The sequence below is a fragment of the Abramis brama genome, assembly GCF_963993115.1.
Source record: "Abramis brama genome assembly, chromosome: 15".
NCBI classification, from domain to species: Eukaryota; Metazoa; Chordata; class Actinopteri; order Cypriniformes; family Leuciscidae; genus Abramis; species Abramis brama.
The window spans coordinates 33,918,685-33,946,240 of record NC_139977.1 but is presented as its reverse complement, the minus strand read 5'-3'; the positions used below and the strand labels follow the sequence as shown (position 1 = coordinate 33,946,240).

Below are 27,556 nucleotides of genomic sequence, written 5' to 3'. Positions count from 1 at the left end.
GTGTGCTGCTGTGCGTCCCTGTGTGTGTAATAAGCAGAGTGTACGCGCGTTGTGGACCGCCTATAGGCGCACATTACTAACACACTAATAAAAAAAAAAAAATAAAAAAAATTGCGCCATTGACTTTAGACCAGGTTTCAGTTGGTCAATGGGGCAGTCTATTTCTGTTCCTCAAAATAGCAATGTGCCAACAATGCGCCAGAACACCTCGTTCTCAGACCAGCACGCCGATGGGCGCACAAATGGGCGCAAATGCATTTGCTATATAAACAACGTGGCGCAGGTGTCAGAATGAGAGTCGTAGATCCAATTGCAAGTGAGCAGTTTATTATGACATACAGGACAGCAGGAAAATACTCATAACAGCACAGACTATGGCTGGAAAACACTCAATGCTCAATTCAAGGGAGAGAGATGAAGAGACAGGAATCAAACACAGCGTGGAAACTCAGTCCGGACGGCTGGCTGTAGAAAAACTCAAGACACTCTCCGAGCTGCTAGGAAGCACTGACGAGATGGAGGAAACTCCGCTGGGAACTCAGATACCGACACTGGGTAAGAGAACAAAACAAGAGTGACGAACCGACACCAAGCATATACAGTACCAGTCAAAAGTTTGGAAACATTACTATTTTAAAAAAAAGTTAAAAAAACACAAACAAAAAAACCCCACAAAAAAACCCAGTAATATTATGAAATATTATTACAATTTAAAATAATGGTTCTCTTTTTTAATATATTTTAAAATGTAATTTATTTTTGTGATGCAAAGCTGAATTTTCATCAGCAAGTACTCCAGTCTTTGGTGTCTTATGATCCTTCAGAAATCATTCTAATATGATGATTTGATACTCAGTTATTATCAATGATGGAAACAGTTGTGCTGTTTAATATATTTTTTTGGAATACTTTTTTCAAGATTCATTGATGAGTAAAACGTTAACAGCGTTTATTCATAAAAACAGCATTTATTCAAAATAAAAACATTTCTAACAATATAAATCCTTACCATCACCTTTTATCAATTTAACGCATCCTTGTTGAATTAAAGTACTAATTTCTTAAAAAAAAATAGTTATTGTTCCCAAACTTTTGAACGGTAGTGTATATTGTTACAAAAGATTTCTATTCTAAATAAATACAGTTCTTTTTAACTTTTTATTCATCAAATAATCCTGAAAAAAGTATCTCAGGTTATAAAAAAAATATTAAGCAGCACAACTGTTTCCAACATTGATCATAAATCAGCATATTGATTTCTGAAGGATCCTAAGACACCAAAGACTGGAGTACTTTCTGATGAAAATTCAGCTTTGCATCACAAAAATAAATTACATTTTAAAGTATATTAAAAAAGAGAACCATTATTTTAAATTGTAATAATATTTCATAATATTACTGGTTTTTTTTTTTTTTTTTTTTTTTTTTTTTTTTTTTAACTGCAGGCTTGATGAGCATAAGAGACTTCTTTCAAAAACATTAAAAATAGTAATGTTTCCAAACTTTTGACTGGTACTGTATCTCACTCCAGCTAGATATAGGCAGCTGACTAGCTGCAGCTGAATGACTGATTGAGTGATCAGCTGGTTACTAGGCAACAAACGAGCCACCATACATACACAGACCCAATACCTACAGACACACCAGACAGATACGCAAAATGAACACACGGATCCATGAACCGTGACAGCAGGACCTGAAAATGATAACTGTGTCGGACTGAAACTAGCAAAAAACACTTGCGTCGCGCTTGGCGCTGCATTGCGCCGGGTGTAAGATAGTCTTTTCATTTTCGTCTTTGTCAGTGAAGAAAGTAAACATTGGGTCAGCTGATATTTAGCCTATATGTTTTATTAATCATTTTCTTAATTTACTGAAGGCTACAAACACTAGGTAGCCTAAATATATATTTTTTAATTAATTCACAATATGTAGGCTACACATTCATTATATTAATCTCATGCCTAATATGATGCAAATGGCTTTGTTAATGTTTCTTGTCCTCTCACATTGACAGTTGCTAATTAGTACATTACATGAATAATGTGAATTATGTCTGGTTCAAAATTATAGCAAATAAAGGCTTGAAATATCTCACTTTGCATGTAATGAGTCTATATAATATATTAGTTTCACCTGTTAAGTTGAATTCTTGAAATAAATCAACCTTTTGATGATATTCTGATTTTATGACCAGCACCTGTAGTGTGTCATAGTGGGCGACTACGTCGCGTATGCGATGCTTCACGACATCACTATAAAAAGACTAGCATGTTTATTTTTATTTTTTTGGTCCTCCACGACGGTTCCATCAAGAGTGAGTGTGTGTGTGTGTGTGCGCGCGCGAGTGTGTGTGTGAGCGTGTGTGTGCACTGGAAAAAAGGCCTCTCCAAAAATAAGCAAAAAAAAATTAATACAAGATATTTTTGCTTGTAATAAGCAAAAAAATCTGCCAATGGAACAAGTGAAAATTCTCTTGGTAAGATTTCTTGAAATAAGACATTATATTTAAGCCTTACAAGATATGAGTGATCTTGAAATTAGCTGGGAAAACTCATTTTTAGCTATATTTTACTATTTGTCATGTTTTGTGTCTCATAATAAGCTTGTCATGCTCAAAAATAGTATTTTCCCCTCAAAAGTAGCATTTTTTTTTTTCGGTCATCCTGTTTGTTTCAAGTGTATTTAACTAATTTTTAGTTCTATAATTGTTACACTGTTCTAGATTTAAGTCACCACCAACTTGAAATAAGATTGGAAACTGGCATTTTGAGACAAAATGTCTTGAAGTTAGCATTCCTGACTCGTATTAGGCAGTGCTCTTTTGCCATAATAAGCCATAATTTACCATCCTGTCATTATCTCAAGTGTATTTACCTTATTGTAAGCTCAACAAAAATAATACTGTTCTATATTCAAGACATTTTACCTACTAGATTCAAGACATTAACTACTGTTTACTAGACAGAAAAAGTGAAAAATAGACTTGCATTTAACCATTGTTTTTATTTAAACAGCAAAAAGTCCCAGAGGACTGCATAAAAGGGAAACAGCTTCATTTTTCTCAACATTTTGGCTCACAGTATGGAACTGCAATATGAAAACATAGTAGAACATTTTATAGATTATAAATGTAAGATCCCTTAACCCTACTCCACCTAAACATAGCCATTTTTATAGACAATATTAAAAGGATAAAAAGTAATGGACATGTGTAACGTTAGGGAAATGGCAGTTTTATTAACAATATAGCATTAAATGATAGTTTGAGCCACTAATCCTACCCCTAAACCTAACCATTTCTTAAAACTACTGTACGTAAGGTTAGGCTACAATTATAAAGAAAGACAACAGACATAACGTTACAAGTTTAATCACAATAATTTATTTAGTGAGAAAATGTCAAAACCGGTACCAAAAGTCGTTCACATGACGATGTGTCGCAGTCCTCTCTGGCAGTGCAGTATAATAGTTTTGTAACGTTATAGAGCAGAATTTAAATTCTTAATCCATGAAAATGTTAATCCGGTTTCGGTTCGCTGTTCGCTCTGTAAAGGCGCGCGCGCTTCTCTGTTTCAAATGTAGAACACAAACTTAAACACGGCATGTTGCAATCTGTGACGAAGCATGCGAGAGCCAATGAGCGTTTGATATCGCTGCCGTAAAACATGTCGTAACGCTTCAGGCGCAATTTTTGAATTTGAATTCAATCGAGCGCGGGATGCTGGGATTTGACGTTAACGGTCTCTGCTGAGAGAAATGATGAAGATCGCTGGATAAAGGGCTGAATTTGGATCTGTTTCTTGCAAACAACACATGGATTCTAAAGATTTGGATTACACCAATCTAATAAAATGGATGTCTTTTGTGAATTTATGTTGTGTTTTTTTGTGTCTCACGCGGTAAATAAACCAAATATTACAAAATGGTTAAACGATAAAAAAGGTATTTTTAAGGTTTTAAAGTGTATTCTTGTTTAACACCATGTAGGCTATTAATCCTCCTAAACGAGATTGCAGCAGAAGCACGAACAGAGCTGTTATTATTTATGAGTAACGTTAAACTATTAATAAATGTGACTGAAAATTTAATTAATAAGACAATTGAATGCAATAGAGTAAAAACATTAATGCCACGATTTTAAGTTAAATAGGAATATGTACAAATTTGTACGTCGGTAAAGCTGTTTATACGTAAATAAATTAAGTTTTTTTGCTGTCTATATGTAAATATTATACATACTCACTGTACTGCATTGTGAGTTGTGAGTTTGGCATGTTGACCTACAGTTTTCAATAAAGCAGATTTGTTGTCTCAATTCAAGTCAAGTCTATTTCTTGAAATAAGACGATTCATCTTTTACAATTAACACAGCAGCTTAAAAACCTTATGACATGTCAAAAAAGCTTGTTTCATCTGAGATATGGCTCAAAACAAGATATTTTCAAGACAGATTCACTTAACAAGATATTCAAGATGCACTGTCTAAAAACAAGCTCCTTTATCTCACTTAAATCTTGGTCTTTAGGCAATTTTGTCTTATATTAAGTGTGATGAGATATTTTGACTAGTAATTAGAAAAATATACTTGGCAAGATTTTGAGTTTTTGCAGTGTGTGTGTGTGTGTGTGTGTGTGAGTGAGTGAGTGAGCGAGCGAGCGAGAGTGAGTGAGTGTGCATTAGTGTGTGTGTATGTGACTGAGTGCGTGTATGTGCGAGTGAATGTGTGTGTGAGACGGCTCGCCATGACTGGTCGGAAAGCAACGTGTAGTCTGACATGTTTCTTGTCCACAACACTACAAGATTTTTAGGAGTCAAAATCGTGTAATCTGACACAGTGACAATCTAACAGACAAAAAAATTGTGTAATCTGAACCAGGTAGGCTATTATATAAGCCTATTTTCAATTCATAATGGTGAAATTAGACAAAAGTTTATTCGTCTGCCTGATAATTTTTGATGGTTGTTTAACATTTCTATCCTAAAACAGTTTTTTCTTATCGTCATGTTTGTGGTTTGAAACATTTTGAAAATCTTATAAGATTTTAAAAATCTTTTATTGTGGCCCCAGCTTAAGGCAAAGAATCACTATTGATCTCTTGCATACTTCTTCTTCTGGACAAAACTTAGGTGTGTAACTCATCCTGCACCATTTGTCTTAGACTCATGAATGAGGTGTCAAATCGACCGGCTTATTGAGGAGAGGTGTACTTTGTCTTTTCTAAGCGATTGGACCTTTGATGTTCGCACAGTGGACTAAAAAGCGGGCAAAAAAATCCAATAGACTTGCATTGACGGAATGTTTGTGAATCTGAATCTCAGCTGTCACATTTGGATCAAAGAAATGTTTGTGCCCATGACTTTAGCGAGCCCATGACTCCAGCTGCTAAAGTAACTATTTCAAATGTGCCACCTTTCATTTCAAACAACGGCATTACTAAAGATTTGACACGATATGGAAAAATGGCAAGTCCATTTACAATGATCCCATTAGGATGTAAAAACACGGCATTGAAATACGTTCTTTCAGATGGCAAGTTTTGATGTTTTTCACTTTACCTGAGCGTACGTTAGAGATCTCGAGAAAATTCCTATATGCTGCTTGCAACTACCGACAACCTTAAGTGCTTTGAATGTGGAAATTTAGGCCACAAACGTTTCTCTTTTGAAAAAGTGGAGAATGAACAGCGTTTGCCTGTCGATTAAACAGAGAGCAGATCATCCAGAGACAACAACAGTACTGATACAGTGGAAATTACAATGACACAACAAAAGCAAGTGACAGAGAAGCAAAGACCTTCTGAGGGAGGCATCGGGCACAATGAGGAGAGTGAAAGCGATGCTGATGTTGAGGGTAGTAGTTCTGCTGCTGTCAGGCATTCAAGTTATGAAGTTAAAGATGTGGTTAATAGTGAGAATGTGACGTATGTACAAGCAGTAGAGGAAGGCTCAATAGATGAGTTGGATGGACTGTTTCAATGTACTGATGATAGTATGTCAAGTCAAGTCAACTTCATTTATAAAGCGCTTTTAACAATATGGACTGTTTCAAAGCAGCTTTACAGTGATGATAGGAAATTGAAGTAACAGAGATTGTTTTGGCTTTACAGCAGCTCTAGAATAAAGTTAATGTCCAGCTAAAGTTAGTTTTGATCGATTCACTTCCGTTGCAAAGATCATTAGTTTATTAACTTAGGGGCCGCTAACACGACACCGTTCTAACAGAAAACCCTTAACGCGCTCCGACTGCTCAATTACACGCAACAGTGCCTGGTAAACCTCTAGGGATAAACAGAGAGACTAATATTAGCATAGACGCCATTCTTCTTATGGTGTAACGAGTACATCAGGATTTATGGGGAGTGTTCCCGGTTCCGGCTGACCTGATCTATGCAGCCTAACATTGAATTATAGAAGTTTATAATGTGTTATGTGTATGCTAGGTCAGGTAAATAAGATCATTCTCTGCTAAATAGGAGAAGGATCTACCGCCAGCAGTCGATATTGATATTCTAGGTATTATCAACTGGCCGGAATTTTGAGATCACAATAGACGTGAAGGACTATAATACGTTAAGAGCTCGCTCAAGCACTGCGGAGCTAAACCATTTAGTGCTTTGTAAGTAATCAGCAATATTTTAAAATGTATACAATGTTTAATAGGGAGCCAATGCAGTGTTGACAGAACTGGGGTAATATGGTCATACTTCCTGGTTCTGGTAAGAACTCGAGCTGTAATTTGTTTATTAAGCGTGCAGGGCAACCACCCATTAGAGCATTACAATAATCTAGCCTTGAGGTCATGAACGCATGAACTAATTGTTTCACATTTGTCATTGGGAGCATATGACGTAATCTAGATATATTTTTAAGATGGAAGAATGCGGTTTTACAGATACTAGACATGTGACTTTCAAATGAAAGATTGGTATCAAAGAGCACACCCAGGTTCCTAACCGACGACGAAGACTTAACAGAGCAGCCATCAAGTGTTGGACAGTATTTGGTAACACTTTAGAATACTGTTCCTTCATTAATGAATAATTACACAGGAACAAACAAGTAACGAATTATTAACATTCTAGTAACTACTATTAACTAACAAGAAACTCTGATTAACAAATTAGTAAGTAATCGCGCTCAGATGAATGTAGTAGTTCACTATTAGCTAATCAATAACTACTATTTTCATACCTCCCAGAGAACTACTATCTACAGGTTCATAATTAACATGAATAATGCATAATTTATAATAAAAGGTAATGGTAACCCACTAGTAATGACTCAAGTATTACTACATCATTCTAAAGGAACTACTAATTATTTGGATCAGTATTCTAAAGTGGAAAACATGATAACTACCTAATATTGACTGAAGTCATGTAAGCTTTTGAGATTTTTGTAAGATTTTGAATAGCAATTCCTTCCAATGGATTTGGTAAAACTTTAGTCATTACTAGTGTGTTCCCATGATCTTCACTTTAGAATACTGACCCAAATAATTAATAGTTCCTTTAGAAAGATGTAGTAACACTTGATTCATTACTAATGGGCTACCATTACCTTATATTAAACATTGTGCATTCTAAATATTTATTAACCTGCATATAGTAGTTCTTATAGTCTTTAGTGAGGTATGAAAAATAGTAGTTATTGATTAGCTAATAGTGAACTACCACATTCGACTGAACGCTATGACCTACTAATTCGTTAATCAGAGTTTCTTGTTAGTTAATAGTAGTTACTAGAGTGTTACTAATGCATTACTCATTTGTTCCTGTGTAGTTATTCATTAATGAAGGAACAGTATTCTAAAGTGTTACCCAGTATTCTAGGTTATTACGTGAGGACGTTTTTTGTCCAATAATTAGAATCTCTGTTTTTTCAGAGTTAGGAAAGTAGTAGGAAATTGCTAGTCATCTAGTTTTTTAATATCAGCTATGCATTCCGTTAATTTTGTGACTTGGTAAATTTCGTCAGGGCGTGAAGAAATATAGAGCTGAGTATCATCTGCATAACAGTGAAAACTAATGCCATGTTTCCTAATGATATCTCCTAAGGGTAGCATGTACAGAGTGAACAGCAACGGTCCTAGTACTGAGCCTTGTGGTGCACCATACTGAACTTGTGATCGATGAGACATCTCTTCATTTACTGCTACAAACTGATAACGGTCAGATAAGTATGATTTAAACCATACTAATGCAATTCCACTAATGCAATTTTCAAATCTATTTATTAAAAGAATGTTGTGGTCAATAGTGTCAAATGCAGCACTAAGATCAAGTAACACTAATAGCAAGATACAACCATGATCGGATGATAAGAGCAAATCATTTGTGACTCTAATGGCGCGTTTCCACCGAGCGGTACGGTACGGTACGGTACGGGTCGGTACCCTTTTATTTGCGTTTCCACTGCCAAAAGTTGAGAATGGTACCAAAAAGCCGAACCGTACCGTACCACTTTTTGGGTACCCTTCCGTTGGGGTACCTAGCACAGTGGTACGGTACTAAAAGGTGGAGCTAGACTCACTGCAGGACGTTGATTGGTTGACAGAGAATCGTCACTTGCGCGTGCTACGAGGGGAATGACAACATAAGAAGCGCCATTTTTTTATATACAGTTTAATATAATATACTGTTACTGTGTCACGAAATGTAATTTTAAGAGTTTTTCAGGCGAGAATGTAGTTGTTTAAAGCTCTAATCTGTGGTTTATTTATAAAGATGATTTGTTTTTCCCCGGTTGTGAGATCCATGCGATCAGCGGGCGCTCGGCGCTCATGTTTCCCGGCTGGATGAGCCTTTCCTCGGCTAAGTTCTTCTGACGTTCGCCGATGACTCCGACGGTAGTGGTTAAACATGAGATATAATTCGTCTTGTGCAGACCTAACGGGCGATCTTTGGTCTCGTGAATATATAATTCGTTCCCTGTCAATCGTTTTGACTGAGGGCTAAGTTTAGTTTCATATTATAGGCTATTTGTATTTAACTTTACTGTTGTAATGTTAGACTAGCGCAGCATTTGGACATTTGACTGAATTGTTTGCTTTATTTCTTATTGTATAGCTTCTTGTACCTTTTACTTAAACTTTTATATTGGCTATTATTGATAAAACTGAAATTTTACAAAAAGAAATATGGTTTCTTGTCATTTTCTTATTACAAGATTATCACTGATGTTTATTGCAACATTTGTACAAATGCATATATTGCCTGTAATGTGTAATTTTTTTTATTATTTAAACGAAAAGAGGTAACGTTAGGGTTGTGTTTTAAATCGTTTTGTTATAAATAGAATAACGTATAACGTGCAGTGAATAATCAATATGCGTTGCGCATGAACCACATTTGTGTCCCTATAATGTTTAATTTATTTAAATGAAAACGAAAAGAGGCAGAGTAGTGTTTTATAACATATTTCGTTTTATTGTTGCTTAAATTTGTACATACAGAGTAACAGAGATAACCGGAGTAGCAGAGCGAGCTGAGTGACGCTTTTAAGAACGCGCTGTACCATGTGCATGTAGGAGTGAGTCGCACATGGCAAGTACAAACTTTGCGTACTTAATATTGAGAAAAGCCTAATGTCGGCGCTTGTCTTCTTGTGACAAACATGTCGAGGAGCAAGAACAAGATCTGCTGTATGTCATCCATTGTAGTTTACTATGTTCTTCTTCGCGCGAAAATTACGTCGATCGAAACACCACGCCTATCAAGTAAGGGTACTGTTGGCAGTGGAAACGCTAGCCAGATCATGGTTAACAGACCCGAACCGTACCGTACTGTACCGTACCGTACTGTACTGCTCAGTGGAAACGAGCCATAATGAGAGCTGTCTCAGTACTATGGTACGGTCTAAATCCTGACTGAAAATCCTCGCAGATATCATTTCTTTCTAAAAAGGAACATCGTTGTGAGGATACTGCCTTTTCTAGTATCTTTGACAGAAAATGTATATTTGAGATCAGCCTGTAATTGACTAATTCTGTAGGATCAAGTTGCGTTTTTATCATAGCCAGCTTAAAAGTTTTTGGTACGTATTCTAATGACAAAGATGAATTAATGATATTAAGAAGAGTATCTGTGACCTCTGGAAGCATCTCTTTCAGTAGCTTAGTCGTTATAGGGTCTACATGTTGTCAATTTAGATGATTTAACGAGTTTAGAAAATTCTAATAAAATAGTGTAACAAGATTGACAATATTACACTTTAATGTAGTGTTCCTGTAGTATGTTGGTCATTCTCAGGGAATGCATGAACGAATAAGACAATTACTTTGAATGCAATATAAGTCACTTTAGACCATTTGCCACATGCACTAATGTAATGAACGATCTGATGTAAAGTGTTGTGCAAAACAATGTGAAACTACAAGGTTATTTTTAGAAAGTCTTTAATGCTGATATTTGACAACCGTTTGACTGACAGCAGAAGTTCAGGAGTCTTCAGAAGAATCACTAACCTACAAGAAAGAATAAAATACTTTCAACTCCAATAACAGGCGGGATGTAAATGTCATGATCATCCGGTTAGGCTTTATTTTGTGATAATGACCGGCTGACTTTACAGATTTACATTACAAAACTGTTGTATGACATGGTTTATGTTAGTTTATCATAGTATGATGATCAATAATTACAATACATTTGATCTTCTTGCTGTTCTTGTTGTCATCCTCCTACACCTGAAAGGAAAAATCCGATTTAGTAGATCTGCAGTCACTATTAGTAAGATCTGAGTTTTTGATTGTGATCACATCACCTTAATCACAGCAGAACATGCGCACGTCATTGAGAGCGGTGTCGTCTCCTCTTCCTTGTGGCTCTTCTATCCGGGTCTTGATGCCACAGATTCCTTTTCCCATACAGGTTTGGCTCCAGTGGCCCCAGTTGCCCCAGTTTGTGCCGTCACCCTGCAGATAATAACCTCCACTGCAGGTAAACCTGGAAAAAATTCAGATGTGACAATATTATGATAAAATATGTTATTGCACAGTCGGATTGAATGTCAGTCACATGATCACCTGCAGCAATCACAATCACGAACAGCAGCACGACTAAACTATTGATGGGGGGAAACTGAGTCCTTAAATAGCAAAATAAAACCAGGATGAGTAAGAGATGTTATAACTTATAGCAGCACACACTCACTTGATGTTGTTTGCGGCTGTATCATCTCCATTTCCTTGGTGAGATTCAACTCTCAGCTGGAAAGCTGTCAAGAATCCAGAATGACACCATTTGATATCTGTCCACTCACCCCAGCTGAAGAAAACACACACAGAAGTTGCCTGATCAAATCAATTTTTATTTTCAAGAAAATCCTCAATTTACTTATCTAGTTTAAACACTTAATGCAAGAATTGTTAATAATTTGAATCCATTACCGTCCTACGTCGGACTCAATTGTGGTGTAGTCATGTGAGCCTGATGATCCTGTGGGCCGAGTGACACAGTGAAGACGAATCCCATTGAGCGCTGTATCATCACCACGACCAATTGGTCTTTCCACCTTAAAACAACAACATTGAGACAATCTTCCAATTTGAAAGAGTTAACTCTAACCCAACCCAAAGTAACATTTATCTTCATGCTCTTTAGTATTACACAGACACTGTAAAAATCTTAAGCAGGTTCAGTTCCCTGGAGAAACCTGGAATTAAATGACAAACAGCAACTCCACAGTTTTGAACCTTTGAAGCACTCATTCACCCCCATATCAGCAAAATAAGAGTCAATGCCAAACTTACCTTCAGACTAAACCCTGCGGCGTACCTTCCAATTGGACACATGCTCTTATATCCCCATGATCCCCAATTCATTCCGTTGGACACCGTCAGCTCAGATCTGTAATATCGTTCGACGCTCCGCTCAGAACGATCTTCTGCGGGCTGACCACTTACATGCCCAATAATGGCTAGCAGTGAAAACATCATGGAAAAGAAGTGATGCATTGCTACAGCACTGGCCTGATTGAAAAATATTGATTGTTATATTAATTTTCAGGTAGACTATCTGCAGCCTCAGCTATCAGTGATCAGGTGGAAACAGACGCCTCAACCCTTGTGATGTGAGAATGATCAAGCAGACACAGAGACTGTGTAGTACCATAACATTCTCAAGTTTATTAAGGAAAAAGGCTCATATTTATACACAAGATTAAGCAAAATCATCCACAACGTCCATTCCATCCAATCATAGGACTCAAAGATCAACCCCTACCATATTTGGCACATTAAGAAATATAATACCAAGGAAGAGAGGTCAGATGTTTAAATGTATGTGCGTGTCTTGAGTTCACGTTTGGGTGCGAGTGTATAAGTGTGTTCAACTCTAGTTCTTGTTTTGTCTAGATGTGTCCATGATGTGCCGATAACAAAGAAAAGAAGTTACACAAGGGCAGTCTTACACAAGAACAGTCAAATGTGGAGCCTAAGAAATAAGAAAATAATAACGATGGCCACTTTAAATGAATTCTGTCTGGTTTCTAAACTAAAACTGAGCCCGGGGTCAGTAAAACTGCTCTCAGGATTAGTTTTTGAGCCGATCAGAGCTTCTTCAGACTGGTTAATCACTTTTGTGAAGTCCTGGTTCTACCCAATGAGCAGCTAAGAGCACTGAGCGCACACCAATGACCTGTACGTTACGTGAACACACAAATATGCAAACATTGATCCAATTAAAATATACATTTAACTGTCAGTGTCCTTGAAAACGTTTTTTCTTGGTAAAATATCTATAAAATATTTTGTGACCCCATCATCTTGCAAGAGAGGAGAACTCAAGAGTGCAACCAACAGTGTGTTTCTTTGTGTAGCGTTGCGGTACGAGAGTAGAGAAAGTTCAACTAGAGAGACGCCAGAAATGGCAATATATGATCGACTACGCCACCCCAGAAAACCGGGGAACTAATAGCCCTAAGGTTCGTTTTGAGTGGGTGGTAGAGAAGACATGAGTCGTATACATAGAAGTAGAAAAGTTTATTTTGTTTGTCAATATTGAATAATAAATAGCTAGAAATTTCAAAGTTAAAAACTCCTACATTGGCATTTATAATGATGAACACCATCAATCAGCATCTACTCATACACACAGTAAACAACAAACTCAATTTAAAGAAAACAAATTAACCAAGAGCAGAGGTATCTGGAGGTCCGGGCCAGCTGCCAAATTGGAAAATAGGTGGATATCATGGCCACGAATTAACAATTTGTTCCCACGACTTACTAATATGTCAGTGTTTACTAATTTGTTCCCTCATTTTAAGTAAATTGTGCGTACGATATTAACAAAATAAAATTTGTGGATTACTAATTATTTATTTGTTGTCATGTGCGTGGTGCCGTAGTAAAAAAAAAAAAATTACAAACTTTTTTTATTTTTGTCTCCGATTAAAAAAAATAAAAAAATAATATCTGACCTCTATTTGGTGTTGTGACAAACCTAATTATTAGATAATGTGTTTCAGTGGCATTTTGATCGTATCACCTACTTAATTTAGATACATTTTTCAGAAAACAAGCCATAATATCTTCAGTCATTTTGCTTCTCATGTAAATGTATCTTGACGAGGACAAAAATACTGAGGAAGAATTATTTTCTTTTTTTTTTCAGTGTAATATCTTTAGTCAAGAAAGGCAACTTTGGCATTAGGGTCGGGTATCATTTGAATTTTAACTATTCTGATTCCGATTCTGCTTATCGATTCCGATTCTTATCGATTCCTAATTTTCATTCCATTAAGGTAAAAAACTTAGATTCACATTATGGGCCCTATCTTGCACCCAGCGCAATTGACTTTGTACACCGACGCATGTATCATTCCTATTTTGCACTTTTCCCTCCACAGACGCATGTCGGTAAATTAGGGAATGAACTTGCGCTCCCGGGGCGGTTCAGCGCAAAGAGGAGGCGTGTTCCGGCGCAAACGTTCCCTGGTGCTATTTTGCAGTTTCAGAAAACAATTCCGCCACTGACCAGGAAAAACCTAGTCTAAAGTCAGTGGTGCGTTGCGCATGTTATTCAGATGCTATTTTAAGGGCACATGCTTGGCCATAATGTAGCGTGTGAACAACGCACACACACTTTGCTTATCTCATATACACACAGACGCAGCAGTTTTAATTTTTGCAAATCATAGGCTACATTATTACAAGGAAAAAAATGAACACATGAGGGAAATCATTGTTGTGTCCATGAAGATGTGAAAAAATAGCTTACACATTTACTCAAATTATCATACGCCTGTTTAACCGAAGCTAATTTGGGTGTGTTTCTCCATCCCCAATGTCACTTCTCTGTGTTTTACGGCGCTGACGAAAACGTTGCTCTCCTCGGCTGTGAACCGCGCCTGGCAAATCCGCCATTATAATAGCAATCCGCCATGGAACAAGCACGCCTGCTCTTAAAGAGAACTTGAGATGACGCTCTGATTGGTTTATTTCACGTTACGCCCAAACCACACCTATGAGTAATGAAGCTACTTCAGACCAACACATTTTAGATTTGCGTCGGGCGCAAGAGTCATTTATCCCGCCGGTATAATAGCAACAGCGCCCGAGACCCGCCCACAAAGTTACTTGCGTTTCAGATCGTTAAAATAGGCCTGTGGTTTAAAAACACTATAGAAAAACAACTAGCTTAACTGATATACATTTCAAGCATTATTAAAGAAAAAAAACACTCAGTAATTAAAAAAGAACAAATAAAAAATTAGCAATCGCAACAAATAGATACAACTGAACGAAGATACGATTGAAATAAACAGTTTTAAGATTTTCAGGTATTCAGGTACAGAAACTGTAATACAATGTAAAATAACACTGCGCTTGATAAATAAAATATACATTACAAATATAGTTACAAAAGTTACTCAGTCAAGAATGAGTAAATTTTCTCTTTGTCTTTTGTTATTTGATTAGTGTTATTATAGAGATGGCAGTAGGAATATTAGTCTGCTGTCACTTTAAGAGTTGCACGGATCCAGTATACTGTTACACATGTGCAGCACTGAAGCACGCGAGTCTTCTCTTAACATTAACATGGTTCTCTTATTTTAACATTAATATTAACCAGTAGTCTGCATGACCTAGATTGCATCAGCCAAAAAATCTAATTAATTTTGATAACATCACAATAATCACTTATAACCGCAATAATCATTCAGTTTTTAAGGAAAGTAAATAGAGTCCATTTTGATTTCTTGTGGAGTTACCAGCACAAAGTTAATTTAACCACTAAACCTCAGATAGTGGTGATTACTGAGTTACTGACCTTAAGACTAAACCCTGCGACGTACATTCCAGTCGGACATATTTCCTTCTTCCCCCACGAGCCCCATCTCATCCCGTTATGGACCCTCAGCACTGATCCGACGGGTCTGCTAACAGAGCGCTCGAGGCGTCTCTCTGTGCTCACGTACGGCCCGAAAACAGCCAGCAGAGAAATCAACGTCAGGGGGAGAATTCTGGACATGTTTGAGGGGCGTTCTGATGTCTTCTGCTGGAGCCCAGAGCAGATGTGTGTGTGTGTGTGTGTGTGTGTGTGCGTGTGTGTTGGTTCCTCTGTGAAGCTCATTGGTGGACGTTGACCCTCCACTAACAGCGTGATCCAAGTCCAACCTGCACAACAAATAGACCATCTAAACATTATCAGTGTAAATAGAGTCAGAACAAAAATATATATTCTCACTCAGTATTTCTGTCTTGTTTTCTGGTACAAATATCTAAAAATTTTTTACTCAAGATATACATTTACTGGAGAAGCAAAATGACTGAAGAAATGACTTTTTTTCTGAAAAATGCATCCGACAGTGGGGTCAGAGAAATAAACTTGATTCAAAGGGCAAACAAGATTATATTTCTGACCCCACTGGAAGATATAGAGTATGTTGCTGTTTTAACCATAAACTCATTTATTTTGATACTTTCCTCATTTTGCTTCTTATCCAGTACATGTATCTTGATTTAAGAATGTTTAAATATTTGTACTGGAAGACAAGACAAAATATGCTACTATAAGTGTGTTGCATTGTATAAAATGATCAAGACATCAGATTTGATCAATATTATGATACTCTGGTTACAGACTGTGACTGTGCAAAACTAAAACAACTCAAATATTACAGTCAATAACCTGCGTGTAAACACACAATAAGACAAACACCAAGCAGGTCAAATACTCAGACACACACACACACACACACACACACACACACACACACACACACACACACACACACACACACACACACACACACACACACACACACACACAAATAGCATTGCTTGACCTTTATTTTATTAAATGAGTTCACAGAATTCATTTAAGTATAAATTATAAAGACTATTCTTATGTTTTAATGCCTGACTTGTTCTGGAGAAGTTAAAGCTATTGAAAACGGACATATTTTTCACAAAGCATTTATTCAGTCTTTGATTAATCAGTCATGACCAGATATACAAGGAGAAATGACATGAAGAACATATGAATGAGAAGTAAAGAAATATTCCAATGTTAATGATTTTAGTCAGGCATTATTTTATGGGGCGCCGTTTGTAAAGTGGCTCACGCTGAAAATAACAGCAACATTTTGTCACATTTATCTTCAAACAATGTTTAAAAAACTGGTATGAATTTTTGACGGTCACTTTTTAGCACATTTACAACAATATTTGTCAACTTAGAGATATTTTAAATAGTTAAATCTAAATATTAAATGTTACACCTTAATGTTAAATGTTAGATCTAAATGTTAAATCTAGATCTAAATCTAAATGTTGAATCTAAATGTTTCGGGTGAAACTAAATATTTAACTAATATGCAAATTCAAGTTTCACCCGAAACATTTAGATTCAACATTTAGATTTAGATCTAGATTTAACATTTAGATTTAACATTTAGATTTAGATTTAACATTTAGATTTAACATTTAGATTTAGATTTAACATTTAGATTTAACATTTAGATTTAGATTTAGATTTAAATTTAACATTTAGATTTAACATTTAGATTTAGATTTAGATTTAACATTTAGATTTAACATTTAGATTTAGATTTAACATTTAGATTTAGATTTAGATTTAACATTTAGATTTAACATTTAGATTTAGATTTAGATTTAACATTTAGATTTAACATTTAGATTTAGATTTAACATTTAGATTTAAACTTAGATTTAACATTTAGATTTAACATTTAGATTTAAATTTAGATTTAAACTTAGATTTAACATTTAGATTTAAATTTAGATTTAACATTTAGATTTAAATTGAATATTTAGATTTAACATTTAGATTTAACATTTAGATTTAGATTTAGATTTAACATTTAGATTTAGATTTAGATTTAGATTTAGCATTTAGATTTAACATTTAACATTAAGGTGTAACGTTTAATATTTAGATTTAACTATTTAAAATATCTCTAAGTTGACAAATATTGTTGTAAATGTGCTAAAAAGTGACCGTCAAAAATTCATACCAGTTTTTTAAACATTGTTTGAAGATAAATGTGACAAAATGTTGCTGTTATTTTCAGCGTGAGCGGCTTTACAAACGGCGCCCCATATTATTTTTAGATTAAAATCCTTTAAAAAAACAAGAACTTGGGTTGCAGGGTTGACAATATTACACTTTAATTTAATGTAGTGTTCCTGTAGAGCAGTGGTCACCAATCTTTTCAAGCCCAAGATCCCTGACCTCTGCCTTTATGAAAGGCTTATCTACCTTTTACAAGCAAATTGGCCAATTCCGATACCAGCTGCCGGTTTCTTCCTCTTCTTCTTCACCACAACAATTATTTGTAGGCCTACTCTCGCAAATTATTCCAAATAAATTTTGAGTCGCAAAATGGTCGCAATTTCGAGCCTTGATAATGTGTTTTTTACATATTTTTCTGTTATTTTCGGGAGCTACCGGGACAGTGATAAAGACAGTGATCGACGGGTTTGGCGACCACTGCTGCAGAGTATGTTAGTCATTCTCAGGGAATGCATGAGTGGATAAGACAATTACTTTGAATGCAATATAAGTCGCTTTAGATGTAAACATCTGCCCCATGCACTAATGTAATGAACAATCTGATGTGCAGTGTATGCAAAACAATGCGAAACTACAAGGTTCTGTTTAGAAAGTCTTTATTGCTGATATTTGGCAACCGTTTGACTGACAGCAGAAGGTCTTCAGAAGAATCACTAACCTACAAGAAAGAATAAGATAATTTCTACTCCAATAATAGGCGGGATGTAAATGTCATGATCATCCAGTTAGGCTTTATTTTTTGATAATGACTGTGCATTATCCCTTACAAAGCTGTTGTATGACATGGTTCATGTTAGTATATCACAGCATGATGATCAATAATTACAATACATTTGATCTTCTTGCTGTTCTTGTTGTCATCCTCTTATACCTGAAAGAAAAATCAGATTTAGTTGATCTGCAGTCACTATTAGTAAGATCTGAGTTTTTGATTGCGATCACATCACCTTAATCACAGCAGAACATGCGCACGTCATTGAGAGCGGTGTCGTCTCCTATGATTCCCTGTGGCTCTTCTATCCGGGTCCCGATGCCACAGATTCCTGTTCCTTTACATTTTGGACTCCATTTTCCCCAATCGCCCCAGTCTGTGCCGTCACCTTGAAGGATAGAACCTCCACTGCAGTTGAATCTGAAATAAATGTGACTGTATTATGTTAAAGTGCCCATATGCTTTTTTGGATATGACCTTTCATGCAATGTGTAATAGAGCTGTTTGTGAATGTAAAAGTCTCAAAGTGCAGATAAATGGAGTTTTTGTCTCCCAAAAGAAAGAAGCGATTCTGAACTGCCTGAAACGAGTCGTCAGTAATTCAAGTCTCACTTCCTGCTGAACATATGTAGGTATGTAACAAATTTGCATAATGCCAGTCTCTGGTCTTGATTGGCTGAACAGCGTCTCTTAGCTCCGCCCTCAAACACTGTAGTTTATCTGAGACTGGAAGAGATTGGTTCATGTTGTCCGTGTGGAGAAGACGCTGTTTTCTGCTGACAAAGCAAATCCACTTTGATGAGATTGATACGGTAAAACCCACGCCATCGTTACTGTTCGTATCACTGTAATCAAGAGCTGAGAGTCAGATATGATAATGAGCTTTTGGTTTCTAACCAATCACAGCAGACTGGGCTGTCTGACCAATCAGAGCAGAGTGGCTCTCAGAGAGGCAGGGTTTAGAGAGACTGAATCTTCAAACGAAGCGTTTCAGACACTGAGAGAAAAGAGCTGATGCTGCAGTGGAGATTATGAGGAAATTAAAGTGTGTTTTGACCAACCTATTTTCAATGGAAAGAAGCTAAAGCCTACTCAAAAAGTCACTAAATGATGCAAGTCAACTGTCGGCAGTTTACATCTGTTTTCTTTCCTAATCCGTGCTCACATATTGTAATTTTAATATAATATAGCTGAATGTCCAATAAAGCTATTCTCATTTACATATTTTCTGTCAGACAGCGGAAAGAGTGTGATATAGTGACTGACTACATGTAAACCAGCAATCCAAAAAGTCACTAGATTTATCGCTAAAAATAAGTCGCTATAGGGGTATGAAAAGTCGCTCATTCCTGTGACAAACTCGCTAAATTGGCAACACACGTTTTTGACCTTGGATGCACTTAAACCGAGACTCTAGAATACAATTTTGAACCTTTAAAATAGCATAATAGGGGCACTTTAAACGTGAAGTTTGACTTTTTTTGGAAGTTTTTTTTTTTCCGGCACAGAATAAATATATGAACTAGCGGAAGTATTGATTTACTGTTCATAGAACTTGTGTAAAAGAGATATAACGAGTCGTGTTGTTGCTCTGAATATCATTCATATGCTTGATGAGGGAAAACTGAGACCCTGAATGGCAAATTCAGAATGATTGTTCCGTTACACACTCACCTGATGTTGTTTGCGGCCGTTTCATCTTTAGTTTCTTGGTTAGATTGGACTTTCAGCTGGAAAGCTGTCAAGACTCCTGAAGGACACCATTTGATATCAGTCCACTCACCCCATCTGAAGAAAACACACAATTTATGGCTTTTTTGAAGGTTAATTGAAGACAATGAAGATTAAATCCACAGTTCATATATCTAGCTTATGAAAAAACTACTCTTTAATGTAAGAATTCTTCATAAACCCAAAGTAAACCTGCTGTTACTAGTTTTACTTCATTGCATAGAGTCCGAGCCCATTACCTTCCTACGTCAGACTGAACGAAGTTTGATATGTCTTTGGTCCGACTGACACAGTAAAGACGAATCCCGTTGAGTGCTGTGTTATCCCAAAAAACAGGTTTTTCCACCTAAAAAACAAGAAGAAACAGCAACAACATTAAGACAATCCTCTATTTGATAATGTTCAAGGCAGGGGGAGATTAACTAACACACAAACACACACATACACACACAACCTCCAGGCCAATCACAGTATTTGTTAATAAAATATAAATGATAGGGAATCCAAAAGCCTCTCAATATATTTAAATAAGGAGCTATTTGCGGTTACACGTGTTTTTATTTTTTAACACCTCCAGATGATACTATTCTCACTTCAAAAAATGGATTTCAAAGGCCTTCACTCTATTTTAATCTGAAATATTGCATTTATTGAAAAAATTATGGGAAAGAAAATACATTAACTTTAGTGGAAAAAATAGCTCATAAAATGTTTATAAATATTGAATAGTATCATAAAATCCCCTAAAAAATGTAAATAATCAAAAAATATTGTTGCACAAAAATAAATTACATAGATTTTCCTGAAAAAAAAAAAAAAAAAAAAAAACATTTTAAAGCTTTGTCACTTTTGACAGCGAAGGAGCCAAGTTTGACCCCAAAATTAAGAGGCTCAGAGGGTTAAAGTCTACATAAAACCAGGAAAAAAGTTGACAGGACTTGCTTTTACACTTCAGGAATTGATTGAATCATGATAAATCTTGATTAAGTTGATATTTTCTCACCCAGATACTTTTTCTTGTTTAAAGCTCAAACTCACTTCATATCATTTTGCTTCTTCTCCAGTAAACGTATCTTGATTTAAGAATGTTTAGATATTTGTACCAGAAAACAAGACAAAAATACTGAGTTAGAAAATCAAAACCACTTTACTGAGTAAATGGTCAACTTACCATCAGACTAAACCCCGTGGCGTATGTTCCAGTTGGACAAAATTCCCTTTGACCCCACGAACCCCACTCCAATCCATTGGACACAGTCAGCAACGATACGAAAGTTCTTTCGATGCTCTCCTTAGAAGGTTTTCCAGCAGACTGAACGCTCACATGTAGCCCAATAATGGCTAGCAGTGAAAACACAATGGAAATGAAGGGATGCATTGCATTGCATTGCCAAATAATGATTAAATTAATTCTGTTTGGTTTCCAAACCAAAAACTTACCCCGGTTACCCTAAGCCTTCTTTGGTTGGTCAGTAGAACATGCCTGTTTCTTTTTTGAGCCAATCAGAACATTACATTTATATGTATTTAAATTCAGCCAATCAGCAGCCAGGAACACTGAGTCCACATCAATGCCTGTAAATAAACACACAAAAATACAAACATCTGTTTGTTTAACTGAGTGTCCTTGGAAAGTGTTTTAAACCTGTATGGCTTTCTTTATTTCAAGAAGAATTTAAGTGTCATAAATGTATTTTCACACAACTTAACTTCTAAAGTCTTATGATAATTTGCATGAAGAAATGAAAACATAAAAATCATTGTTTATCCATATTGTTCCAGTCGGTGAAACTAAATGATTGTGCAAGTCACGTAAACACACTTTAGACAAACACTGATCAGGTCGAATTGCCAGTAAAAGCATGTGCCCTTTTAAAAAGTTTATTTACACTTTTTATCTTTCATGAGGTTTTAGATACTGGGAAGCAGAAATCGCACATTTAAGCAAATATGATCCATGAAGCATCTATGTGTGTGTAGCAAAATAACAATCTTTGATTTCTGAGTCATAACTGCTTCTTGTTTCTGGCACTGTTTGTGATAGTCGCTGCAGGAGTGTGTTTACAATCTTCTCAAATATTAAAATAAGGTTTGAATTTGTATTGCATCAAATCATTTTCTGAATATGCATTGTGCCATTTTAGCTATAAACACATTGGTAACACTTTATAATAACGTTCAGTTGTAAGTAATTTATAAGTGATTAGTTAATGATGAACTAATCATTTACAAAACATTCATAAATGATTATTAAGTGATATACTAACATTTTATGTATGTTTTAACTAATCATTTACAAAACATGAATGTGCATTTCATAAATGTTTAATAAATTATGTTATTTTTTTGTATGTGTGTGAACTCGTAAGTACGATGTCAGTAATTTGCTCTGGCCCCCTTCCTGTTCGCAGGAGTGATGAGATACTTACTAGACTGTCCTCACTCAATGGCTGGCTGTCTAAGTGGTGTGCACCAAATAATATAGAATTCCTAGACAATTGGAAAAGAGGGCAGACCTGACCTGTTGAAAAGAGATGGTATTCATCCCTCCTGGGATGGTGCTGCTCTTCTCTCTAGTAATATGGCTCATAGTCTTTGAGCTCAAACATGACAATCTGGGGCTCAGGTCAGGAAGCAGACAGACTGGCTAAACCGACCGTCTGCTAGCGGCCTCGCGTCACCAAGGTCAGATCAATCCCTTTACATAGAGCCTCTTTCACCTAGATATCATCATATAGAGACTGTGTCTGTTCCCCAAATTAGGACATACAAAAAATTACTAAACCCATTTAATAAATTTAGATACAGCTGTTTTGATTTACATTTATTTGTCTTAGAACACCATATTTCACAAACTCACTTTCACACACTTTCACACACCCCTCTCTGGCCAGAGATTCATACCTTTTTGTCTGTCTTAGTAGTTTATGAACTGAATGGGGAACATATATATTAGGAGTGGAATACCACCAAATCTGAACGGTAACAACTTCGATGACGACAGAAGCAACTGAACGTAGACACACTGTGGCATTCCCCTTGCGACAGTGTCTAAAGGTTAGGATATCAATTTTCAATTGTCCGATGCAGTCGCCATGTGTTTGAGTTTACCACAGTGGACGTAAACCTAACTTTTCAAAATCAAATGGATTTAAACACTTTAAAATAATAATCGTATAGACCTACAGTTGCAGTTGAGAGAATGTGTTTTAATTTCCCAAATGCAATTTGTCATTCATTGCACAATTTAAATTTTTCAAACTTTTTGTTGTTGCTCATAAGCTATTTAAAAGAAGATTAGAAATCTTCACACAATCTTTGATCCATGGACAAAAAAAAAGAAAGAAAAACATTTCCATCTCTTACCCTTGGTGATGACAGCATGGCATTTCAAAAGTTTATTATTACTCATTGTTTTCATTAAATCTAGAAAATTAACTTTTAATGAAATGGAGTGACCAATATCATTGCTTTTCTAGCCATCATTTTTCTTTTTAGACACCTTGTGCCCTATATTGTATTTTTCTTTTCCATAGAATTCTGCATAGTCAATAACCTATTGCTTTCACCACTAGTTGGTTAATGTAATAACCCTCACTGCCATATCCATATTCCGCTATTGAACTTCCTGCAGAAGGGCTGTTTGTCAAGAAACAGAGGGGTCCTGAGGCGAAAGCAGGTACAGTCTTTTAATGAGAAAATTAGGCAACGCCGCACTGGCTGATAAACAGAAAATCTCTTCTCATAAAGTAACCAAGTGGTTCTTTGCTGCTTTTTCTAAATACAGTAATAGATGATATCAGCCGTAGATCCAGGCGGCTCTTGAGCAGCGTGGTCTGGACAACTGGTGAGATGGGGAGCCCTCTGCTACACTCCACAGAGGCAACTGGATACAGCACAGAAGTGGTAAATCACAGCAGCAGATAACTGTGGCTCAATAGACAATCGGGACAAGACAGGAAATATCTTCTGAGAAGTAACGGTAACAGTCTTCAACGTGCATCAAGGTCAAACAATAATCCGACAACACAGACAAGAAAGAGAGAGCTAGATATATATATATATTGTTGCACGTTAATGTTTATTTTTTTCTTCCCTTTTTTGGAAATGCACAGAGAAAAAAAATGTTTTAACCGCTCGCACACCTGTTTAGTTTTTCCTTTTGATTTGTCTGCTATTTAGTGTCATTTGTTTGTCGTGTCATTCATTTAGTGCCTCTGGATTTGTTGATGTTTCCTGGACTGATTCTGGTTACCGACCTTTAGCGCCCGGCTTTCGACTACCCTCCTAAAAAAGTTTAGGGTAACAGGATAAACAATATTACACTTTAATTTAATGTATTGTTCCTGTAGAGAATGTTAGTCATTCTCAGGGAAAGCATGAACGGATAAGACAATAACTTTGCATGCAATATAAGTCGCTTTAGATGTAAACATCTGCCACATGCACTAATGTAATTAATGATCTGATGTAAAGTGTTGTGCAAAAGAATGTGAAACTACAAGGTTCTGTTTAGAAAGTCTTTATTGCTGATATTTGGCAACCATTTGACTCACAGCAGAAGTTCAGGAGTCTTCAGAAGAATCACTAACCTACAAGAAAGAATAAAATAATGAAAAATTAAATAAACTCCAATAATAGGCGGGATGAAAATGTCCCAATCATCCGGTTAAGCTTTATTTTGTCATAATGACCAGCCGACTTTGCATTATTCTTTACAAAACTGTTGTATGACATGTTTCTGTCAGGGTCCCTTGTCTGTCTCGTCTTGTTTAATGTTTCTTTGTTTGTCTTGTGTCTGACCAGATATCTCCGTCTTTGTTTGTGTTGGCGTGTGTGTGTTTGTGTTATCTCTCAGCTTGTCAATCAGTGCTAGAGTTAGTGGTTCTGTCAGTTCTAGGTTTGTATTTTCTTTTTTTTTTGTTCCTAATTTTTAGTCAAGTCCTAGTCTTTATTTTGCTCTAGTTCTCCCAAGCTTTATTTTTGGTTCATCTCTTGTTTTTCTAGCCTTGTTTGGCAAGCCAGACCTACATCAAGATGTTAGGTCTGGAAACTCACCATAGACACGGCTCAATCCGAGGGGCGGGATAAACGGCTGTCTTTCAAATTCCCTCTGCACGCAATAGGACAGCGCTTCAACCAACCAGAGCTTTTTCCCAACAGCGGAGCTTAGTTGATAGATTCAATTTTTGCCATATCTGGCCGGCAAAACGACGAACACATCTTCCTTTTTTTAAGAATGACTTAAGTGCCGTTCTTTGCTCTTTTCTCAAAGAAAAACTTAACTCCAAGTCCTCCAGAGTCACGGCCAAAGCCGATTCGAAAGACCGTTGTTCCATATGTGCCATAATGTCTAAACCATCCGAGGTAGACTGACCACGAGCTATGAGGTTGTGAAACGAAGGTTTTTGCTCCTGTAGAAAGCTATAAGTTCGTATGAAATCAACCTTGTTTTAAGAAAAACATGTTTTATCCGCGATCTTATGAAAAAAAACTACACTACCCACAATCCTAAGCATAGCAGCAACGTCTGCTGATTGGTCCAACTCGCTGTTACCATAGAAACGTTTACCTAACTGGCGAATGGCCCGCTGCTGTTGTTGTAGTGCACCGGGTTGCTCTGCGTCAGGACGTAGACAGCCATAACTCAGCTTTCACGATTTTTCCACTTGAGAGTTTTCATTTACCATCCGTACCACATCGTCTTATGTGACTTCAGGCAGGTTGCGGAGAGATTTGGTCCAGCAGTATCTATCGGACTCCGCCATTGTAAAGAGCTAACCGGAAGAGCCGTATCCCTACTAAAAGACGTACTTCCGGTCTTCAATTTTTTCATGACATAGGCCCCCTGGCTGCGAAATACATTTTGCTGCCGCTAGGGTGCGTCTAGATTTCTAGGCTATTGTTTTTCCTTTTGTTAACTGATCTTTTTTTATTTATTTTCTCTTTAGCTTGTCCTCAAGGTTGCAGTCTTGTTTTATTTCTTTGTTTACTAGTTCCAGTTATTCATTTATAGAAATTATTTTATTTTTCCTTTGCTATAGCTCCAGCTATATTTAGTTTCTTATTGTTTTCTGGTGTTCTAGTTTTCGCCAGTTTTTATTTTTGCTCTTGTTTTTGTTGTTTTGTGTGTGTGTTCTCTTGTGCTGGTTCCTGTCCGCTCCCCGAGGTTCCCTGCCTGCTGGTTCCTTCTGTCTGGCAGTTAGACTGGTTTGAGGTCTGTGTGCAGCAAGTGTCAGATCTCTGCTTCATGCTTCCTTGCCCTGTCTTTAACCATCTGTCCGGCCTGGTCACGTCCTCAGCAGTTCTTCAGCCTGGTGTCCTCTGGAGTTGGATCCAGCAGTCACCCTCATCTGTCCTGTAGCTGTTTCCGGTTGACCGGTTGTTTGGACTGTTCCTGCCTCACCCTGTCTTGTACTGTCTTCTGTTAATAACTATCACTCCCCTGCTCATTCTGCGTCTGGGTCTCCCCTATCTGAATCCTGACAGGTTCATGTTAGTTTATCACAGCATGATGATCAATAATTACCATCCATTTGATCTTACTGTTCTTGTTGTCATCCTCTTACACCTGAAAGAATAAACAGATTTAGTTGATCTGCAGTGTGTCAGTCTGAGTTTTTGATTGTGATCACATCACCTTAATCACAGCAGAACATGCGCACGTCATTGAGAGCGGTGTCGTCTCCGCTTCCCTGTGACTCCTCTACCAGTGTCTTGATGCCGCAGATTCCTGTTCCTTTACATTTTGGACTCCAGTTTCCCCAATCGCCCCAGTCTGTACCGTCACCCTGCAGCAAAAAAAACATCACTGCAGGTGAACCTGGAGAAAAATCGAATGTGACAATATTATGTTAAAATATGTTATTAATGTGTGCTGTTGGATTGAATGTCAGTCACATGATCACCTGCAGCTGACGGCCTAATATGAACAGCAGCACGACTGCGAGTGTGATATTAATTGAACTGCTTGATGAGGGAAAACGGAGTCCTTTAATAGCAAAACAAAACCAGGATGACTTATAGCAGCACACACTCGCCTGATGTTGTTTGCGGCCGTATCATCAAATATAAATCCTTGGGAAGATTCGACTCTCAGCTGGAAAGCTTTCAAGAATCCAGAATGATACCATTTGATATCTGTCCACTCACCCCAGCTAAAGAAGACACAAAAAGGTTTCCTGATCAAATCAATTATTATTTTCAAGAAAATCCTCAATTCACATATGAAACACTTAATGTAAGAATTTGTAATAATCTGAGCCCTTCCACTTGGACACATGCTCTTGAACCCCCAAGATCCCCACGTCATTCCGTTCGACACCGTCAGCTCAGATCCGTTATCTCGGTTGATGCTCCCCTCAGAAGGTTTTCCTGTGGACTGAACGCTCACATGCCCAATAATGGCTAACAGTGAAAATATGGAAAGGAAGTGATGCATTTCTACAGCACTGGCCTTTTTGATCAAAAATACTGATTGTTATATTCATTTTCAGGTAGACTATCTGCAGCCTCAGCTATCAGTGATCAGGTGGAAACAGACGCCTCAACCCTTGTGATGTGAGAA

The 27,556-nt window shown here is 36.8% G+C and overlaps 6 protein-coding genes across 9 annotated transcripts in view; 2 read left to right on the top strand and 4 right to left on the bottom strand.

Moving 5' to 3' along the window:
* The window catches only part of LOC311097554 (vitelline membrane outer layer protein 1-like), a 202,617-nt gene that overhangs the window by 73,886 nt on the left and 101,175 nt on the right, over positions 1–27,556 (top strand). The window lies entirely within an intron of this gene.
* The window catches only part of LOC311097556 (vitelline membrane outer layer protein 1-like), a 64,690-nt gene that overhangs the window by 23,171 nt on the left and 13,963 nt on the right, over positions 1–27,556 (bottom strand). The window lies entirely within an intron of this gene.
* On the top strand, positions 132–26,586 carry LOC311097582 (uncharacterized protein). Of its 2 annotated transcripts, XM_084137390.1 has the most exons (4): positions 132–555; positions 23,624–23,668; positions 23,777–23,895; positions 24,202–26,586. In XM_084137390.1, the coding sequence occupies exons 1-4, from the start codon at positions 375–377 to the stop codon at positions 24,217–24,219; spliced, it is 363 nt and encodes a 120-aa protein (XP_083993516.1). In that variant the 5' UTR covers positions 132–374; the 3' UTR covers positions 24,220–26,586. The 2 variants fall into 2 exon arrangements, with proteins under 2 accessions (XP_083993516.1, XP_083993515.1); XM_084137389.1 differs by having other exon boundaries at positions 144–555; positions 23,777–26,586.
* Positions 10,383–15,553, bottom strand: LOC311097550 (vitelline membrane outer layer protein 1-like). Its single transcript, XM_084137329.1, has 5 exons — positions 15,279–15,553; positions 11,393–11,517; positions 11,157–11,270; positions 10,768–10,949; positions 10,383–10,690 (listed from the first exon to the last, which is right to left on the bottom strand). The coding sequence occupies exons 1-4, from the start codon at positions 15,477–15,479 to the stop codon at positions 10,769–10,771; spliced, it is 621 nt and encodes a 206-aa protein (XP_083993455.1). The 5' UTR covers positions 15,480–15,553; the 3' UTR covers positions 10,383–10,690; position 10,768.
* LOC311097571 (vitelline membrane outer layer protein 1-like) lies at positions 18,126–23,315 on the bottom strand. Of its 2 annotated transcripts, none has more exons than XM_084137374.1 (5): positions 21,161–23,315; positions 20,229–20,335; positions 19,933–20,046; positions 18,494–18,678; positions 18,126–18,417 (listed from the first exon to the last, which is right to left on the bottom strand). In XM_084137374.1, the coding sequence occupies exons 1-4, from the start codon at positions 21,365–21,367 to the stop codon at positions 18,495–18,497; spliced, it is 612 nt and encodes a 203-aa protein (XP_083993500.1). In that variant the 5' UTR covers positions 21,368–23,315; the 3' UTR covers positions 18,126–18,417; position 18,494. The 2 variants fall into 2 exon arrangements, with proteins under 2 accessions (XP_083993500.1, XP_083993501.1); XM_084137375.1 differs by having other exon boundaries at positions 18,126–18,204.
* On the bottom strand, positions 26,086–27,445 carry LOC311097961 (vitelline membrane outer layer protein 1-like). The gene is made up of 3 exons (XM_084137971.1): positions 26,931–27,445; positions 26,630–26,838; positions 26,086–26,560 (listed from the first exon to the last, which is right to left on the bottom strand). Exons 1-2 carry the CDS (start codon positions 27,428–27,430, stop codon positions 26,631–26,633), a joined length of 708 nt encoding a protein of 235 aa, XP_083994097.1. The 5' UTR covers positions 27,431–27,445; the 3' UTR covers positions 26,086–26,560; position 26,630.

Coding starts and splice junctions, on each gene's coding strand:
- LOC311097582 (XM_084137389.1), top strand. CDS start 375: ATGGCTGGAAAACACTCAATGCTCAATTCAAGGGAGAGAGATGAAGAG. Junction 556..23,623: donor AACTCAGATACCGACACTGG/GTAAGAGAACAA, acceptor AACTTCCTGCAG/AAGGGCTGTTTGTCAAGAAA. Junction 23,669..23,776: donor GGGTCCTGAGGCGAAAGCAG/GTACAGTCTTTT, acceptor TTCTAAATACAG/TAATAGATGATATCAGCCGT.
- LOC311097550 (XM_084137329.1), bottom strand. CDS start 15,479: ATGTCCAGAATTCTCCCCCTGACGTTGATTTCTCTGCTGGCTGTTTTC. Junction 11,518..15,278: donor TCGCAGGGTTTAGTCTTAAG/GTCAGTAACTCA, acceptor TGTTGTTTTAAG/GTGGAAAGACCAATTGGTCG. Junction 11,271..11,392: donor ATTGAGTCCGACGTAGGACG/GTAATGGATTCA, acceptor TGTTTTCTTCAG/CTGGGGTGAGTGGACAGATA.
- LOC311097571 (XM_084137374.1), bottom strand. CDS start 21,367: ATGCATCCCTTCATTTCCATTGTGTTTTCACTGCTAGCCATTATTGGG. Junction 20,336..21,160: donor CCACGGGGTTTAGTCTGATG/GTAAGTTGACCA, acceptor CTTGTTTTTTAG/GTGGAAAAACCTGTTTTTTG. Junction 20,047..20,228: donor GTTCAGTCTGACGTAGGAAG/GTAATGGGCTCG, acceptor TGTTTTCTTCAG/ATGGGGTGAGTGGACTGATA.
- LOC311097961 (XM_084137971.1), bottom strand. CDS start 27,430: ATGCATCACTTCCTTTCCATATTTTCACTGTTAGCCATTATTGGGCAT. Junction 26,839..26,930: donor TTAATATCACACTCGCAGTC/GTGCTGCTGTTC, acceptor ATTTTAACATAA/TATTGTCACATTCGATTTTT.